This window comes from Magallana gigas, chromosome 4 (genome assembly GCF_963853765.1).
Source record: "Magallana gigas chromosome 4, xbMagGiga1.1, whole genome shotgun sequence".
NCBI lineage: Eukaryota > Metazoa > Mollusca > Bivalvia > Ostreida > Ostreidae > Magallana > Magallana gigas.
Window position 1 is genome coordinate 14,197,390 of NC_088856.1, and position 22,042 is coordinate 14,219,431.

The 22,042-nt window shown below is 31.2% G+C and overlaps 1 protein-coding gene across 1 annotated transcript in view; it reads left to right on the top strand.

Annotated features, from left to right (window-relative positions):
- Positions 1-22,042, top strand: part of LOC109617183 (uncharacterized) — a 73,199-nt gene that overhangs the window by 42,889 nt on the left and 8,268 nt on the right. The window contains exons 7-12 of the mRNA XM_034448766.2: positions 2,437-3,090; positions 3,233-3,436; positions 9,006-9,401; positions 9,980-10,077; positions 13,261-14,430; positions 16,288-16,315. Of these exons, the coding sequence (XP_034304657.1) occupies positions 2,437-3,090; positions 3,233-3,436; positions 9,006-9,401; positions 9,980-10,077; positions 13,261-14,430; positions 16,288-16,315 (2,550 nt within the window). The remainder of the gene's footprint in view (positions 1-2,436; positions 3,091-3,232; positions 3,437-9,005; positions 9,402-9,979; positions 10,078-13,260; positions 14,431-16,287; positions 16,316-22,042) is intronic.

The window sequence follows — 22,042 nt, forward strand, 5'->3', positions numbered from 1 at the left end:
CAATTTGCGAACCACTAAAATTTTTTGTTCAAATTTTTACATATTTGCAACCTTTTGGATGTGTTAATAAGCATACATTGCGTCTTTGAAGATTTATACTAAGTTTATTCTTAATCATCCATTCCGTATCTAGCTAGCTCGAGGTCTTCTTGGGTTTTTTTTCTATCGTATCTAAATATTTGTCACTTACGACCTGTGGTGTGTTGTCTGCGTACATTGTAACCGAAGAGTGTTGGAAAAATTTCGAATATTCATTTATATATACATGTAGAATAAAAAATAATGGTCCTAAAATTGACCCATGAAGGACTCCTAAAGATATATCTTTTTCATGAGATAACACACCTCTCCAACTAACAAATTGCTTTCGATTTGTAAGATAAGACTGGAACCAATTAAAAGTATTTTGACAAATTCCAAAAGAATTGCTTCTTTTGGAATTTGTCAAAATGTGTAAAAGCACATTATGAATGACTGTATCAAAAGCCTTGTGCAGGTCAATGAACAACACTCAAGTAAGTTTACCATCATCCATATTATTGAACCATTTATCTGTGAGACAATTAAGCGTAGTTTCACATGAATGACTTGGTCGAAAACCAGATTGACTTTTGTTAATTAAATTATTTATGGATAAATATTCATAAAAAGAATTAAAAACATTACGTTTAAAAATCCGCGACCACATGTCTTTTGGACGATTATAACACTGATCGATTGCTTCTTCAACAACGTCCCGTTTTGCTACTCTGATCTTGATGGTGACACGATTTTTGCTGGCTTTTTAAAGTTTCCTCTGAATTGACATTTATTTTCCGTTCTTTAAAGGGTAGATGTTTGTCTACTACTTTGAAAAATGTTGTCGTAAAATCGTTCCACATTTGATTTACGTCACTCAATTTCTTAATTTCATTCCACTCTACCGCAAGGAGATCTTTACGGAATCTGTCCTCATCTTAATTCCGTAAACTGCGAAATTTTATATTAACATGACAATTTGTACCAAAATTTAGTTTCCTTCGTACCGCATAAACTAAATGGTGGTCAATACACCCATACGTATTACGCCGGATTTGCACATATAGGTTCGGACACATAGATATGGTCAATGAGGGTGCTGGAATCGTACAAATCTATTATAAATTTGTAGCCCCTTCATGACTTGGGAATCATAATTTGATTAGATTTGAATATTTTCACACATATAACAGCATTTCTGCTGAATGAAACATTACCAACAAGTTTTAAATCATTCTTAATTATATCCACTTTAAAGAAGGATTGCGATATATTTTATCAAACTTATATTTCTTTCTCCTTAATTGCAAAGTATGGTTGGAATGGACCCAGCGGTTCTAGAAAAGAATTCTAATATGTTAAAGTTAACAAAAGGACGGACAGAAAGACATATAAACACGAACAGCGGACAAAAAGTGATTCAAAAAGCTGGCCTGATATTTCAGCTTAGTTAAACTAAGTATAATGATTCCCAGCAAATATATCATTTCGTCATTATAAAAAAATTGCATTAAAATATTCTACATTTTTATAGACTTATCCTTTGATGGCCTAGTCGAAAAAAACGGGTCGACCGATTGTCGCGATCGTAGTAAATGGATAATTCACATATATAACAACATCAAAATGAGCACGTATTTGTTTCCTCAATTGCCCACACACACACACACACACACACACACACACACACACACACACACATATATATATATATATATATATATATATATATATATATATATATATATATGTATATATATATATATATATATCTATATCTATATATAAATATATATATATATATTACGCGGCTTCTGATTGGATAAAAAAAATTCATGAAATTTGTATAACCTTGTTTGCACGTCACAGGACACGTCACAATGCAATCACGTCAAAAACGTACTAATCCGCCTGACGTTACTTTTGAATTTTGAACAGATAAATATCATTTTTAAATGTAAAACGCACTTAATTTTTACCGTAAGTAACAGAAAAATAATTTATAAGGAATAAACCCAATGTCTACCCAAGTTATACTCGTATAACCGGGGTTGGAGCTATTAACGTTTTTTAATAATCCGTTTCGCGGAAAAAACTTTTCATCATTTGTTAACAAATATAAGACTTAGATTTGTTCACATAACAATGAAGTATATGGCATTTGATTAAACGTTCTACCATCACATAATAAAACTAATTAAATAACTAACTGAAAATATTTGTAAATTAGTAGAGTGGCAAAGCTTTTTCATTTTAACAATGTAATCTTTTGATCTAATTTAAGTTTACTAAATTGAAGATTTTTATCTGGTTTATTTGCTAGTTATTTTTTATTCTTATGCGTGCGAATACTTAAGCATACACTTTCAGCTATGCTTTAGATATTCATTTCATAATTTTTTCTATATATCTTTCTAGATAAAAACCTTCGTTCACATGCGGAAGAAACAGAAAATATGCTAGCAGATAAACAAAATCAAAAAATTGTTAATGACGCCCAAACAGACAAATTTAACGTGGATGAAGAGATAATAGCACAACCAATACCAAAAAATGAACCAAAACTTATGGAAAAGACTATGATTGAAACCCCTTTAGATGAAAAGGAAATGAGAATTATAGATGATGCTACAGCAAAAGAGGTAGATGATAAGAATATTAAAGAAGAGACACCAGTGGATCAAACAGAGCGTAAGAAAGACAGTGCAGCGAATGAGATTTACGTAGATGAAAGGGGAATGACTAAAGATAGACTAGAGAATGAGATGCTAGAAGGTGAACAGAAACAAGACGATGATACTTTTGTAAAAGAGATTCACGTGGATGGTACAAAGGTAATTGAAGAGGTAAAAGTAGATGAACAAAAACTTCGAGAATTTCTTGGAAAAGGAGAGTTGACAGTTAATCATGTAAGATGCATTATAGCTGGATGCACAGGCGCTGGAAAAACAACTCTTCTCAGAAGACTGGAAAATGTAACCTTCGAAAAACTTCAGGGCATAAAATCAACGGAACTGGTTGACGTCCAGGCCAACAGTTTTGAGGTGTTGGAAGAAAAAGAAACAATTCAAAGTAAATATTGTTCTATTTGATAAAAAAAATTAAGATCTTTGACATTTACTGTTCGCGTCCATATAAGCATCAGTGATTACATTTTAAGTTTTGTCTATTCCGGTTTTATATAATAACAATACATGATTCAATTCTCTTTTAGGTATTGATAAAAAAAGCGAATTACCTACAGTAATTTTTTCTGCAAATGAGATTAAAAATAAAAACAAAACTACGCAAAAAGAGCCCTCACACAACAAATCAAAGATATGTAAAGAAAGTGACAATCATTACAAGAACTTTGAAACAAGGAAGAACATCGATTTAAAAGAACGTACAGAAGATTCCGATGAAGAGGGTGAATACGGTAATAATGCAATTATTCATAAGATATTTATGTATAAAAATTCCTAAGAGTAATCACCGGTAAAAAAGATGTTTTAGTATTAGCGTTTGCATATTAAAATGAATGTTTTAGTGAGCATTTTTTTTAGTAATCGTTTATTCTCCTTTGTTGAAATTTTTATATTATCCACTACATTATTACTTACCCCTATATATATATATATATATATATATATATATATATATATATATATATATATATATATATATATATATATATATATATAATTTGAAAATGATAAATATCCAGATTAAATCACAAATTGATCCTATTAACCGCAAACGTTTTCGCCATTCCTGGCTCATCAGGCAGTCATGTACAAATGACTAATATGTAACGTAGTAACGTCAATAAGCAAAAGTTCATTGTGACGTCATAATAACGTTAAAGTAGCGGAAAGTTAGAGTCACAGAGCAAAAAGGCGCTAAAAAAATAATAATCGCAAATATTACAAATGATTCAATTATATAACATGCATATAATAAATTTTTCACTGAGTGCGATTAAGATTGGTTTAAATAATTTAATAAAGTGGTCTTCCTTGGCTAAGCGCAGTATTTCATTTTCATTTGGAAGTTTATAAAATGGGAATAGGGTAAACTTTCCCTCGCCGCATTCAGCAAAATGTTCACAGCATGGAGTATTACGAACACTCGGGTCTTTAATCTGTTGCTTGTGGACACGAACACGCGCGTTTAGTTTCCCCGTCTGTCCAATATAAAATTCTTTGCATGTTGGGCAAATAGCACAATAAATAACGTTTTCCAATTTACAGTTCATCGACGAATTGGCGCGAATTTCCATCTCAGATTTTAGTAGAATTGTATTTCCTTCTTCTATGTAGGCACATGTACCACATCTCGGGTCGCCGCATTTTTTCACGGATGGAATATCCTCCTGCATTGTAAAGCGGACCTTGGTCAATATGTGTTTAAGATTGGGTGCTTGTCGTCGGCTACTGATTATGTCCTCGGATTGTAATAATTTCTTCATATTTTCTGACTGTTCTAATATAGGGTAAAGTCGTTTTGCGTCTGTTAAAATATTTCTGTTCCTTGGATTGTGGGTCACAACAAAAGCAAGTTTCCCGTCGTTGTTGCGATTATTAGAAGACCGGCGAGGATTACGTAGAACATGTAATGGAATTTGTGTCGCTCTTTTTACTCCAGCGTTGATTAAATTTTTCGGGTATCTCTGTCGTTGCAGAAATATTTTTAATTCTTCCAGACGTTTAGATCGTAAGGTTTTGTCTGTGATAATTGTACAAATTCTCCGTGCTAAGTTAAACGGAATATTGCGTTTTGTGTGGGAAGGGTGGAGTAAAGAGTAAAGAATGAAATTTCTTTAATTTCCTTTTATCCTATCGGATTAATCGTTTCGTGCCTTTTCATAAGCAAATAATTTATTTAAAAGGTACAAGGCATACACTGCGCCGTATATGAAAATTTATCGAACAAGAATTGTAAAATCTATCCAGAATTCTATCATTATACTAATTTCTTAATATTTTAGATAACAATTAATCAATAATACATGTAAATCATATCTGTTAACATTGAAAATGAAAAATTAGTCTAAACTATCGAAGTTCCTAGGAACAAGATAACATATTTACCTCTAAATCGAATATATTTAATCGTTCGCGGTGTGTACATTTCGTAAACAATAATTTTTTATGCAATATAAATTTTTATGCAACATATTTTACACAAACAATAGTATTTTATAGTTTTATTTATATTTAATTAAAACCAGAGTTTTATATTAAATGAACCCGTTATTTTCTGTGATATATTTGACTTCGGTCTAAAATGTCCTCGACAATCGGCTAGGATGTGTGGTTATGAAAACATTGTTAACAAATTGTACGCGGAATGTGTATCTGCGCAAATATTTATTTGACTTGTGTGTATTTTAATTCGTTTTTAATGCATCATTTTCTTATACAGAAAGAAATGTATTTATGATAGATTGTTTATTTACTTATACAAGAGTTGGATTTTTATAATTGAACCCGCCATTTTCCGTGTGATTTGATCTAGGGCTGAACAATTCGCGGCGATCGGCTAAGGTGTTCGGTAATGAAAAAAAGTTAATAATATAGACAATTTATTGATCATTTAAGCTCATAATTTTGGTTAAACAGGAATTAACTGGTCATTTTTATACATTCTATAAATGATGCAGCGATGATTAACAACTCCGTTATTGTAACTAAAAAGAAATTTCACCTAAATCTTTATTCGTGCGAGTTCTTTCTCAAATTCTGCCATTATCAATTTATTCGTGAAGATCGTTAAAAACGATGATACGTTTATCATAAACATCGTTTATCCTTTCCTATCGTGTATCAATCCTTTCCTATCGTGCATGTATACTTTTCTATTGTGCGTTTATCACATCCTTTCGTGCGTTAATCCTTTCCTATCGTGCGTTAAATCCTTTCTTATCGTGCGTGAATCTTATCCTTTCGTTTACATGTATCGTTTAAATAAAAAAATAACGTTGCGGGTACTGTGTGTATATATATATATATATATATATATATATATATATATATATATATATATATATATATATATATATATATATATATATATATATCGCATAGCCCCTTAACTCCGTCACTACCCTAACTCCGTCACTTTCGGGAAACTCCTCGCCGTTTGAAATTAAGTACGATTATGACGTCATTTTTGACATGTCAACAATCTTTAATCAAATGGCAACAATTTGCAACGGTTAAATTTAAGAATGTGTCAAAAAATAACAGAATTAAACCTTGTTCATTTTCTACACCATTAATTGTGTGAAATCAGCTAAAACTTTTTCACGGGTGCACTAAAATATCGATATTTCTGACATGCGGGCCAATTCAATCATTTACGGTGGTCAGCCATTTATAGAGATGTCAAGATGAAACATATCACATGTAATACATTTTTGATTAAGGTAATTAACACATTTTTTCAATCCGCAATAGCCTTTATGCACTATTCTTGATGATAACGTCAAATCGCTCGTGCCGTACCTTTTGCCTTATACAGGGTTATAGATATATCCGGTATATCGCTATTTAGAATATGATATATTTCTAAAAATGTAATAGATAAATAATATAATAAGTAATATATAAATTAATGATATAAAATATTTGAAATAAGTAAGGACAAAAATCAAACGGCATCCATACATTCTAAAAAGGCCATTGTGATTGTTATTACATGGACCCATATTTTATTCTGGCGGTCATTTCATTTCGATGAAATTAAATACAATTAAATTGTATGCACCATTTTTACTTATTATAACTTGGCCTAGATACAAATGGAGTTTTAACTAAATTGTTAATGTGTCTTCATTCCCTGCCATATCATAGAGCATGTGGGTGACGGAGTTAGGTTCATAAGATATAATAAGCACGCGTGATAAACGTCGTATTCAGAGGGCTTATTTGAATAAAAATAAAAATATTTTTGTTAATAATTTTATAAATTATATTGTTTCAGATTATATTTAGTGATTGCAAATGATAAAAACCACAAAAAATGATTTACAGAGAAACGCGGGAGGTTTTCTGCTTATGGTGACGGAGTTTGGGTACTCGGGGAAATATGTATATATATATATATATATATATATATATATATATATATATATATATATATATATATATATATAAATATATATATATATATATATATATATATATATATATATATATATATATATATATATATATATATATATATATATATATATATATATCCAAACAAAATAAAAAGTCCATTGTCTAGTAATATATATTAAAAAAAATAATAATAACGCTATTTTCAAAACGTAAGTGCTTTCATTTCTTCCTCAGACGTGACGTTAAAAATCAATGACGTTATACAAACAATACTATGACGTCACAATATAGTATAAGGAAACAGTTTATAACGTTCATCTTATTGCATAGTAAAGGAAAGTTAATACAGATACATTTTATTTTTGGCTAAATCACTATTCAAAGATGGTTTGAGAGTTTGTATAAAATGTTTTTCTTTTTCTCTCCTTCCAACTACGTTGTCGCTATAAAACTTATAGAGCGGAACCGCCATATATATATATATATATATATATATATATATATATATATATATATATATATATATATATATATATTATATCACGCACGCACGCACGCACGCGCGCGCGCGCGCGCGCACACACACACACACTCACACACACACACACACACACACACACACACACACACACACACACACACACACACACACACACACACAACCTTTAGTGTCAATAGTCGAGTTACAAGCGAGATACAGGGCTGACAAATCTTTGTTATCTAAACAAGGTTTCTGATTCCATTTTGAATGTTGATAAGAAAACCCCATGTATAGACCTAAAATAAATATGACAAACGCTAGGAACTGTTTATTAATGTTCATAACAAATGAGCAGATAGAAAAATCAGCTTGAAAAAGAACTTTTTCTGGTATATTAGGCCAATGCAAATAAAATCATGGCACGAAAATTGTTTACGTAGGAAAGAATTGTAATGAAATTACAAAACCCAAGGAAATAAAAATACCTGGAGTCAATTATGACTTCATATAAGGTTTGACATCATAGCTAAAATAACAGTTGTTTGTGTGACGCACAGTATGATAATTTGTCTGCACCGCTTTGTGTGTTACAGGACCGATAACATCCAAAAATATCATTGAATGCGTATATTTAAATTTATATTGATGTCTATTTCAATGTATGTTATTGTCTTGTTTTTGTCGCTGAAAAGCTATTATATACTTTCTCAGTCAGGGATAAAAAACATACATGGAACATCCATATTAAAATTTTAAGTTTGCATCCGCGACTTAAAAAATAGTGCTAGAAACTTTCTGAATTCTGAAAAATCATTTTTATTAAGGAGTCGTTATAATTTAATAATTATTTTTCAAAAGAACATTTTTAATTCGTTATGTAAAATTGAGCGTTTTATTTAATCCTACAAATATGAATATTTAAAAGAAAAAATATTTCAAGATAAAATTTATATGAATGTTTCCTCATTAATTACTTTTCTTTATATATTTAAAATGATTTAATAATGAAATACTAGTTTTGGTTAATAAATATACAGTGTTATATGAACAGGCAGGTTTATTTCTATGATTTTAGTGTATGGTGATAAACACTATGACAGTAAATTGATTTACTGCGCGAAAGGTTGCAACAAACTTTCCAAGAAAGCTATATATATATATATATATATATATATATATATATATATATATATATATATATATATATATATAAAGCTTTCTTGGAAAGTTTTGTTGCAACCTTTCGTGCAGTATATATATATATTGCTCATATTGTACTTATTTTGAATTACCGTTTTCTACTGTACCGACTTACTGATAAGGAAACTTACAAGCAATTATTATCTATAATTTATGTATGATTTAAATGACATTTGATTATCTTTATTTATAATGATGCTATCAATTTTTTCTCCTAGAAGAGGAAAGTAGCAAATCAGCGCCTTACTTTTCTGGCACGAAGTCACAAAACAGTGAATGGAGTCATTCTTTGCAAAAAAGAAAACATGGGGAAGATAACGAATGTGGCGAAACTAACAATTATGAAAATGAAAATGATGATGAAAGCTATGCAATCTCAAAAGTAAAAGAAGATGTCGAAAGGTTGTCGAAAGAAAAACATTGTATACGTCCAAGAATTACATTTTTAGATTTTGGAGGACAGAGTTTATATTATGCTTTTCACCAGATATATTTAAGTCCTAAAACATATTATATCTTTGTTGTGGATATGACAAAGCGTCCCGATGAGAAAGTACATGAACCTGGTATGGATGAAATAAATTGTAGTAGATTCAAGTCCTGGAGATATCAAGGTAATTACACTGTTACTATTCAAACTTGCTTTGTTAAACAAGATGCGCATGCAATCATATATCCAATATGTCCAAATATACGATTTTCAGTGTAAATGATGGATATTAAAATTGACAGTACAAAATTGGGTATTTTCAAATGCAGGTAAATATGTGACCAAAATCGAATCGTATATTGATGTTATTGTGCATTGTAATCAACAATTTTCTTAAAGCAAAATATCATTGCAACTGTACCCCATAGCTCGAAATCCGTTAGGACTTGTAATGAATGTTACAAACGCTAAGAATTCTTAATAAATGTTTAATATGAATTATCAGATAATTAAAGGTACGTTTTGTTAATGTTTCTGTTGGTTGTAGACGTTTTCTTCATTTGAATGTCTTATGAAGATTTACATCCGAAAACATTATCTATTTTTTCATTGAATTTGAGTGGTAAAGATAAGTATCTGAAAAGAAGAATTGTTTAAACTTATGTGATTCGGCGTGTTTGTTGATAATTCAGAATCACATTTGGATGCCTGTTTTAAATGTAAAAATGTTTTTTTAAATTGTATTTAAAACTGTATTTTTAGATTACTACAAGTTCTGGCTCAGTTCTATTGATAGTTACGGTGATCACGAAACGCCAGTGATATTAGTGGGAACACACGCCGACAAAATATCGAAACAAGTAAGACACTCAATAAGTCATTAAGCATATTTTATTCTTTGGTATTCGTTCGATAGTAATTATGCATATTATTATATTTGATATCCCGTCATTTTCTATGATATGTTTGACATGTATAGAGAAATCAAAATTTATAAAATGCACAACCAACTACCTAGCACTTAAAGGACTTTTTTGCATATCTAGTTTACTGCTGTAAACAGAATACGACTATAGCGTTTCTACTTACATTGGGGAAAAAAACAATATATTGCTTTGCTTAGGAACTTCAATTGATAGATATTATTCATTCATAAGTTAATATTTACCTCTACCAAGTATTATTCCCTCTATTTCTTACGGAAACTTATAGTTAATTCATAGCTCTATAGAAACAGCCAGATTGAAATCTACACGCCCCGTTTATTGATTGGTCGAAATCTACAGCAGCTGAAACTGACAAGAAAGTGACAGGACCAAACTTGACACGCCCAGGCAATCTTTTAACCTTTTCTTTGTAATTTAAACAACTAGACTTGTTATATGGTTTTCATAAATAATAATTAGTGAATTTTAATAAATTAAAAATTCGTGTGCCGCAATTTTAATAAAAATGTTAAAATAAGGTAAATAAATTCTTTTCAAGTTTTCTAACAGATACATTTTATAACCATGTAAGAAGAATTGTTGCATGTCAAAAAAAATTATAATGAAATTAATTTTTTTTTGCTCAGGGTATTTTGTTTTGGGGGCAAAGTTGGGGTAATTTTAAGCTATTTACATAAACTTATAGATTACCGAATATTATTAAAGTTACCATAAGTATTCTTATAGACGTAAAATCGAAATCCACTTAAGCTTCCAATTATTTCCGAAACAGTGCTGTTAAAAAGTAAAAATTATCACTGGCAGAAATAAACTGACCATTGTAATAAGTAGCTAACTTAAGTAATACATAATCTACTGCCAAAATGAGTACAACTTCTGTGGTTTCCCCACAACCAAAACAAAATTTTCTAACACATTCTGTCATGAGTAAAATCTGAAAATTTCATCAAAATCGGCTGAAGCATTTTGAAAAAACGCGAGAGATAAAAAACCAACTAGATATTGTAACGAGCAACAAAGGGTCTTCCATGTGATTACCTGTATACATTTCAAAAAGCCAATCGTCACTTCAAAGAAAACTGAAAAATATGTAGAAACAAAAAAGTTGAAAGATAGACGGTATTTTAAAACGAGCTTCCCTTGGACTTAAGAAAGGCTCTTTTATTGATATTTCTGATATACGCTGACTCTCGCTTTAGGATTTTGGAGCCAAAATTCTTGAGAATAGGTGGATTTATTAACAAAACAAATTTCATATTTTGAAGTTATTCATGCCTCTCTATCGAAAAATCATCAAAAATTTCAAAACAAAAAGCGTTGAAACATAAATCCTTTTGTTTTCTTTCGGTGACAACCGGAAGCGACGGCGGACATTCAAATATGCAATAGGGGTGAAGATTCTTTACCAACCCTGAAAATTTGAAAGTTTTATCTTTAATACAAGCAAAATCATAAAATCTTTAATTTCACGGGACAGGAACTGACAAAAAAAGTGAATTATGATTTTCTTACAAATTTTGTCATTTATAAGGTCTAAAAGTTTCATCTATATCGGCTGGACCGTTTTTGAGAAAACATGACAGAAAAACCCCAAAAACAAAATAGTGAAAGAGAAACAAAGCAATGGTCTTTCGATGATAACAGAGGACTTTTATAATAATAATAGTGAAAAAGAAACAAAGAAATAACAATAAGGTATTCTGTTGAATACGGAAGACCCTAATTAAAAAAAATTATTCAAGAGACTGCCAATATCTAGCATTTCATGTTTAAGCCTACATATTTATAACGGGTTTATACGACCAATAACAAGCATTAAGGACTATATATAATATGGCCCTAAAATGGCCCCTAAAATGAACATTATTTTACTGTAATTTTCTGTTTTCTTGGTATATATATATATATATATATATATATATATATATATATATATATATATATATATATATATATATATATATATATATATATATATATATATATTGATTCAAATGCCCACAATTTTAACATATATGACATCGTAAAGACAACCTTTTCCCGCCATTTTCGTATTTTTAGCATAAAACAGCTTGTTTACAACCAGTTTTTCTTTCAGAAAACATAGAGCGCATGTTTGAACATTGAACAGACAAAATATTTAATCAGAGATGTATCTAGCCAAGGCTAATAAATGAAAAAAATCCCTTGTTCAAGCATGCGCTCTATATTTCCAATTCATAACAAAGATTTTTTAAAAAAAAAAGGCAATTTTTAACTGATTTTGATTGAATTAAAGAAATAGCCTCACTTGTGACGTCATATACTGCCAATGAGTGCAAATGAATCAAATAAATAGGTGAAAAATATATTTTACATCAACTTTTCTAAAATATAACATAGCATTTTATTGTTTCCAAATCACTTCAAAAGATGGTAAATTATAGGGACCAAATTCAACTCATATCATATATAGTTCTTTCCTGGTAAAAATAGCAAATTTCATATTGTACAGTTATACAAGTGCATATATTCAAGGGCTGGCTCACATCCAGGGTCTCATTTAGAAGCTTTAATATTTCGCCTGTTTGGCGATCTGACAAAGAATTGTTGACTTTCTTAAGGCATAAGGTTTACAAGATTATTTCTACGCATAACTAGACCGGTGTAAAAAACAAATTTTAAATGATATAATTATTATGTTAATATTCAAAGATTTGGTTTATTTTCAAGACTTCAGGGTTGATCAAAATGAAGCCTTGGGAACGACAAGTTAACCCTCAAAAGGAATAAGGCTAAGACGGCCATGGGCAGGCTCACTACATGTAGTAGCTAGCCTGAAGAAAATAGCAAATAAACTACATTCATAATAGGGGTCCTATTGAAGGGACTGGCTAGCATCTACGATGCGCATTTAAATCTCCAAGAGTTTACAGTTATTTGCTTAAAATGTGTTTTGCATGCTATATATTTAAGATAATATTTGTTGTTGTTGAAAATATATGTATAAGTAAATATTCACCCAATTCTAATTTCAATTCAAAACTACAGGGTATATAAAAATACTCTGAATAATGAGATTTTAAATCTTGAAATTTTGTATTACGACTTTTTCAGGAGAGTGTAAAGTTTTTCCAAGCTTTTATAAGCTTATTTGACGATGAATATCCGTACCTAAGGAGGCACTTGTGTCACGATCGAGCATTTGCAATCGGATTTCCTGAAGATGGATCAGAATTAGAAAATTTAGCTGATATAAAGAAATGTATTGCAAAGCTTGTTCGTGACCCTATCTATAATGAAGAACTAATACGACCGGTGTGGGCATTATTTGAAAGAATTTTGCACAGGAGGAAAACACAAAAGATAATCTCTCGGATATCATTATCAAAAATAATTCGTCATTTAAATGAAGAGTTAAAGATAGATGAAGAAGAAGTAACAAACATGTTGTGTTTCTTTCACAGGGTTGGGATTCTGATATATTTTAAAGAAAAGAACTTATATGAAACAATTATTCTTGATATTCAGTGGTTTATCAATGCATTCAAGTCCATCATTAATTTCCCTGTAAGTATACGTGAAAATGACATCAGTCGCGAAAAGTTTAAAAGAACTGGAGTGATAAATGACAACAAACTAACAGAAATATGGAACATGGAGGAAAACAAGTTGTATTTATTTCATAAGGAGAATATCTTATTACACATGGAGCGGTTAGGATTGTTAACAAGATATTTACTTGACAAAGAACTCTGTTATTATATCCCAAGCATGAATAGAACGAAATTTGAAGACACTGAAATTCACAAGGATGTAAAAAGGTCGTCGATTCTCTGTTTCCAGTTTAATGAAAGCGGTCAACTGCCAGTTTTTCTGTTCTATGGATTAGTTCTGAAATGCATGCATATAGACATGTGGTCTACACAAAAAGTAAGACAAAGGTTTTGCTTGTATGAAAATGCCGCATGTTTATCATTTAAGGATCATACTGTGGCAGTATGCCTTTGCAAATTTCAGATACAGGTTCAGGTCTGGGTTAAAGCAAATAAAAATATTGACTCAAATACTCTTGGAGAAGTACAGCAATCAATCGAAGCAAAAATGCAAGAACTTAAAGAGTATGGAAAGTATGAATACGAAATTGGTTATAAATGCCAAAACGGAAAGCTAAATACCGAAAACGACAATTCATTTATTGCATTAAAAATGTTTCCTTTCTCGAGACTTACTTGCGACAAGTGCATAGATGAAAAACAGCATGATGTCGACAACCAAATATGCTGGGTAGGTAAAGGATTTAAATTCTTCTCCCGTTTTTATAATGATTAATTCATGGTACTGTAAACGTTTTTAGAGCACCAAATTACTCTTATTGTAGTATAAGTTTTTCCTGAAATCGGTGGACTTACCTCTAGTAAAAGAGTGATTTGGTGTTCCTAAAATACTATTTGAAACTAAATGTTGTGGACTTCTGTTTTGTGGAAATTGATAAAATGCTTGTGATCTGTTACTTTTTCAATGTAAACTACATAACCCCGAAAAATAAAAAAAGAACTGGAGGTATGTCTAATGCACGATGTTTTATAGATATTGTCGACACCGCAATATGATGACCAACATCGAATCGACATAGTGTTAGTTTCATATTAAAATAATTATTAAATTAGCATTTACAGCGTACAATATCCTGTTTAGATACCGATATCGTAATGCTGACCAACAGTGAGTCGACATTGTGTCTCTTGTTTACATCGTCTACATCGTCAAAATTGCAATGCTGATCGACATCAAGTCGACATCGTGTCTACATCGTACCTTTTATATTCTGTTTACATCGTCGACATTGTCGATATCGCAATGTTGACCAGCATCGAGTAGACATTGTGTTACATCGTGTGCCTTATTTCCTGTTTACATCGTCGAATCGCAATGTTAATCGATATCGAGTAGACATAGTGTCTACATCGTACCTTTAATTTCTTGTTTATATCGTCGATATTGTCGACATCGCAATGTTGACCAATACCAAGGAAACATTGTGTTTACATCGTTTCCTGTTTACATCGTCGAATCACAATGTTAATAGATATCGAGTAGACATCGAATGGACATGGAGTATACATCGTGTGCCTTCTTTTCTGTTTACATCGTCGACATCGTCGACATCGTCGACATCGCAATGTTGATCGACATCGAGTCAACTTCGTAATGTCGACGATGTAAACTCAATATCGATTCAACATCGTCACCGTTGCAGAGTCGACAATGTCGACGATGTTAACGGTAAAGAAAGAAAGCACTTTTGACAATGTAAAATCGATATTGTATCAATATTGTATACATCGTGATGTTGACTAGAACGAAAAAAATATGTATTGGACATAAAATATATTACTAATAAAATATGACTTTCCTTATTTCATATGTAACGTCAAAATTTATATGACGTAATAACTGATTACACTTTTTTTTTATTTCGCTGGGTTTAGTAGTTTAAATTGAAAAAAGTAACAGGTCACAAGCATATTATCAATTCCCAAAAAAGGATGACCGCAACATGTGGTTTCAAATAATGTTTTAAGAACACCAAATTACTCTTACAGTAGGATAAGTTTTTCCTGAAATCGCAGTACTCGGAAAGGTTTCAAATAAGATATTTTCGTTTACATTATAAAAGTCGATGCTTTTGACTTTTCTTGCAGTATATTCTATTTTTAAATAGTTCATTACAAAATGATAGATACGAATCATGAAATAAATTGTAACATTTTTTAAAATTATTTTCAGAATGAATAATACCAATTATAGTTACATATTACCTGTACATATTTTCACCTAATTAATCACATTTCATCATAATGATAGTTTAAAATCATGGACATGCCTTTCGTAGTTATAAAACAGGTCCAGCAAAATGATTTAAATTTTATTAAAAAAGGGTATTTAGTTTAGGTAACAAAGGGAAGATAACTTTGGAACAATATCTAAAATATGACAGCTGCAAACCTTACTTTAAAGTCGTTGCGAATAAAAATTGGTATACAGTACATATGAAACATAAATCGTGATACGCAATGCACTATTCGAAATTTCAGGGTACAAATGCAATGTAATATAAGAAAACTTTGTTGTTTTTTTTAGATACCGACAGAAAGGCAGAAAAACGAAGGTAATTAATTTCCTAAGATCTATTTTACCTTTTTCAAACTTAAGCATCAAAAGCTAGGGTTTGTAGTCCACACAGCTGTCAACAACCTTTGGCTTTTAGAAAACACAGAGTTCAATGTATCCCCTACGCCACTTAAACGTATTCTACACGCAGTGCGTTTTGACCGTTTCAGAAATGAGGGAAAAAACAAGCGTCAAAGGAACAGTTGCTAGTTATTTGTTTTCTTACATAACAATTCGTCTTAGAAATGCAGATTTGAAATAAACAAAATTTAAAGGTATAGTGCGACATCTGAGGCAATTATTACAGTATATGATAACACTACATAAATCATTCTTAACAAACATACGAGCAAAGTGGTATTACCTAACCAAATACATGTACGTTTTAAGTTGCACATTTCAATATTAAAATGTGAGAACATTACACGGAATTTAGACGTGAATCTTCCACAGTTTTTAAAGGAAATCTTTAGTTATATGTTTTGGAATGACGATACGTGTGATACTCCTCTGTGGAACTTTATCGATTGGTCTATCTTCATTTTTTTTTAAAAGAAGTTGGTATCCTGAAGTGAAAAAGTTTTGCAATATTGCTGTATAAAACATTTTGTTATGAAATCATTGTAAAGTAAAACTTGTTTAGTACGAACACAGGTATAGGGAAATCTCCGATCAAGCGAACATTTTTGAGTCCCCGTTAACATAGTAACAAATCTTTGCAAAATTTTATGGATATAACACATTTGGATATAACAAGTCCCGTAGATGTGAACAATAACAAAATTTAACACTCTTTTAGCGATTTTTTTATGTTTTAAAAATTTGCATTAGCATTTAACATTTTACACGTTTGAATGAATGTATTTTCACATAAATTCACAATCCGATTTATAAAGGCATCAAAAGAATTTATTTTCATTCTAAGCCTCAAGTAGCAAAAGTTTGTAGTCTAGTGAAAGAAAACAGAAATTAAATGAATTCGGTTTAGTTATTATGACGAATTCCTTATACGGAATTAAGAACGTATGGATATAACGAAGTAAATCCACTGGTCCCCAAGACGTTGCTATAACCGAATTTTACTGTACATGTATCTCGGGAACCGTAAGATTTTTGCAGAGGAAAATGCAATCATATGAATTATCGCATATCAAAAATTATTGATAGTATAACACTTTTAAATTGTCAACTCGATATACTATGGATATTACTCAATTAATATTTTTTTTATATTACACTATGTATTGTTACCCAACGTGACGTCATCAATAAACATTACGTTGGTTAAGGCGGTTGATCGACGTAGAATGAAAAAGTAAAAAAATAAATAAATAATGAAAGAATGTAAATTACAAGTGTTAACGAACAGTGCTTAAAATGAAAAGTCCAAAGGAAAAATACAAAAAAGAAAAAGAGCTAACACAGACCTCTAATAACTTAGAGGTAGGATCAGGTGCCATGGAAGAGTGGCCATCCTCTGCCGGTCACATCCATCAGCATTAAATGTAAAGCATTCAATTCGGTTATATTGTTTCATTAATTGATAAAAATATTTTTGAAAATATAACTTTGTTTGTTAATCTTTATAGAACTTCTTTTTTCATGCGTGAAGTTGTTGCTGACTTCTTGCAGTATATATGTTTTGCATCTCAAAACTATAGTTTTAAAGAAAAGATTGGGGTTTTACAAAAGACGTGGTAAAGACTTTTCATGATTTGCGATGGTATACATTTTATTTACATTTAAAAATATGTTTCCTCATATGAACCTATAGAGTAGCGAAAACGTTCAGTTATGTATAAACTCTTTCATGACGTCACAATGATCATAGCACGCGCTTATCGTTTGTCGTGATTTGTTTTAAACATAAAAGCTCGGTAATTTTAACAATTGCAAACAATTTGCCTTTACCAAATGTAAATATAAGTATAAAACAGCATTGTTAACAAGTTCACCGGAATATAAACTTATTTGATTTGTGATCCAATCTTCAGAAAAGCCCTTCGGGCTTTGATGGACTCGATCACGTGACTATCCAAGTTCATATCCCGGTTAACTTTTAAAATTGTTGTCATGTCTTAAATAAACTATGCTCGTTGTGTGTTTTCTATAGAAAACCAAGAAAGTAAACCAAGGGATTAGTTTGGGTTTACTTTCTGTTAGGTTGGGTCTAATCAGTACTGTAGATATAGAAATGATCAGTTTGTAAACGCAACTTCTCTTTAAGCTCTGAATTGAAATTAGTAAGTCTTTGTATGCATTTAGAAAACGATTTTCAGATATTAAAAACGCATTAATAATCATTAAGGTCTTCCGTTTCCAGCGTAAGAACTTATTAAGGTCTTCCGTTTCCAGCGGAAGACCTGATTGTTTTCGCACTGTTTATTTTTTTCTTCCCCAAATTTTGCGTACGCGATTTATCGAAAACTATTCGACCGATCTCATGAATTTTTTTGACAGATGATGGGACATTATCTGAATTTTATACATTTTTGAACTTTGTGTTGTCGTCACTTCCAGTCCTGATTTACGGTCGATTTTGTGATTTTTTACGACCTATTTTGTGCAGAGCTGATCTCAGAAACTATCAGAGATATGATTCTATAATTTTTAGAATATGTAGTCTATAGTTTGAAGTTGTGCACTATTCAGTTGTTTTGCACTAGTGGTGCAAGAACGTATTTAATTGTTTTCGTACTGTTTCCTATAATTTTTATCCAAATTTTGTGCGTGCGATTTCTAGAAAACTACTTAACCGATTTCAATCATTTTTCCACAGATGATTGGACTTAATGTTAATTTAATACATTTTTGAAGAGTTTTCTGTCGTCACTTTCGGTCCCGACAAATGGCTAGTTTTTACGACCTATTTTGTGCAGAGCTGATATCAGAAACTATCGGATATTTGACTATGAAATGTTCAGGATAGGTAGTCTATAGCTTGAAGTTTTGCACCATTATCTTGTTTTACGCCAGTGGCGCAATTTCTTGGAGCTCGCCTAGGCACGAAAATTTCATACGTTTTGATCTGATTCTTTTTATCAGTTGATATTTTGATAAGACATATATAGCAAATTGGTAAATAATCAAAAGTTCTTTCCAACAAAATCAAGAAAAAGGGACTTGCTCCTTTATTTAGTTGCAAGGACACTCTATTACAAATAACTTAAAAATGATCAAGATTTTCTAATGTATTATAGATGCAAAGTTGTTGATCGTAGCAATATCAGTTTTGATTTGATTACATACCAACTACGTTTATATTCAGGTGAACTTGTTAACATTGCTGTTTTCTTCTTATATTTACATTTGATATCAGTAAAACTCATTGCCACACCTATTTATTAATCAAAGTACTGAAGAACTGACGGGAGTTGATTTTGTCGATGTTTATTTATTTTAAAATCAATGATATGTTATTTTGCATGACCAGTACATGTAGTTTCTAATTTGAATTACGCACATTTTTATAATATGAATTGTTGGACTTTTTCGACAAGAATATGTCGAGAAACCCCCATATGAATCATAATAAAATTAATTCAATCAAACTATGTATCAGTAATAGAAATATTTCTCGAAAATTGTATGGATCCAAGCAATATTGAACTCTAGTCTTGTTCAACCAAACGCTCGGCTGACACCGATAATCTCCGACAAGGATTTACGGAGACAGCCGAGCGTCGAGTTGAACGAGACTATATTGAACTCTGGCGTAGGAATATATACGACTACAAAAAATATTTAAATTGTTCGTACCATTTAAAATCTGACTATTTTCAAGGTATTTATAAATAAGTTTCCTTCAAAAACAATGCTTTGGCATAGGCCTACATTACATCGAATTTATCAATTATTTTCAAGAACTAAGTCTTGTCAGCAGCAATGATTTGTGCTGAGGTCCAAACACTGTTTCACTTTCGGTTTGTCTGCGTAACTGCATAGGAGAGTTGATTAAAATCAACTCCCAAAAAGAAAGGATTTTTATGAATTATCTGACGGGGGGGGGGGGGGGGGGGGTAATTCTGAAATTGTATCGATTATTCATGGTATCATTTAAAACAAAAATCGCAAGGAAGATCGTATCTAGTTTCAAATACTTTTCAAAATGTAATTAATTACTCTAAAATATGGCAAATGTAATACAATTCAATTACTGAAGTTTTAATTTAGTTCATGTTTGCTTTTTTGTAACCTTTTACTGAGTATTTTTTTCCTTGGTTATTGGAAGTTCACAATTTAACAAAATTAGACCTTCACATATTGCCCTGGTTGAGTGTCATGCTGTATAAATAACAAGCAAACATTAAGAGAGACCAATTTATTGCACTTACATATGCACAGGTCATATAGGTATGCACATTTACACATCAGTATAAGACATCTTTTTAAACTTTAGGCCGGAAACAAAGTTATTAAAATGTTATTGAAAGTACATGATATTTGTGTGTATTTGCCATGTATTTAAATACCTTTAATTAATTTACAATCGATCACAGACTCAATTACAAATTACAACCATTTACTATTTTTAGGTCAACCTGAGTCACTCATTATGTGACCTATTGGAATTTGTCTTCGTCCGTCGTCGCGCATTGTGTGGTGTGATTTAAGCGTTAACCATTTTACATTTTTAACTTCTTTTTTAAACTACATCGTCAATTGTTGCGATTTTTGATGTGAAGCATCTCTAAAGTTAGAGGAATCTAAATTGTAAAATTCCTTGCTCTTCCACCCTTGGGGCGTCACAGGCGAGACAAAATATGCACAAAAAGACAAATGTTCAAAACTCGTCTTCTCTACTCCAACACATGTGAGGAAAAAACTGAAAGCATGGTTGCAAAGTCCATGAAGCCCATTAATCAAATTTTGAAATTATGGTCCCTGGTTCAGGGTTCAGGCTATAGAGTGGGGTCATTTATGCCATGCAGTAAATTGTATTAAAACTAATAGAATTCTCGTCTCTACTCCTACATATATTTAAATGAAACTGAATACATGGTTACACTACTGACTCTTAAACTTCAGTCCGTATGAAAATCCCCTGTCTTCCCCTGTCACATCCTGTGTTTCACTGTCATCCCCTGTACATCCCCTGTGTGCCCCTGTAGAGAGCCCCTGTATACCCTGTCATCCCCTGTGCGCCACTGTAAGCCCTTGTCCACCCCTGTACGCCCCTGTCATCCCCTGTCAGGCTTTTGACTGGTTTTTCTTTTCAGTATTATTTTTTTTAATTAATCTATCTAAATAACGTGTTTAAGTTTGTGCTTCAAGTCATTTTTTGCACTCAACAGCGCCTATTACAAGACACGCTGTTATCGTAATTTTAGAAATTACATGATTTAGTTTATAATGTATTGATACGAATTTTTTTCGCACACAAGATCCTTGAAACCTTTATTCTCTAAAGTAGATTTGCATATGTCATAGTGGCCAAATTTAGAAGCTATATGAAGAACTCCATTTCATGTCCGCGGAGGTAAAGTTTCCGACTCTAGAGTGGCGACTGAAAAGTCATTTTGTGGTAATGCATTTAATGTTTAAAAATTTATCTTCTTTACTTTTTTTGATACTGAATGAAAACTAACAGCATGTAAAAAAAAGAAAATAAAGCCATATCTCAAATTTTTAAATTTCATGAGATTTGAATCTAACGAGGGGCCAAAGCACTCAACAAGTGTATAGGGTAAGGGTTCTTAATGCAGGGTGTGGCCAAAATGGTCAC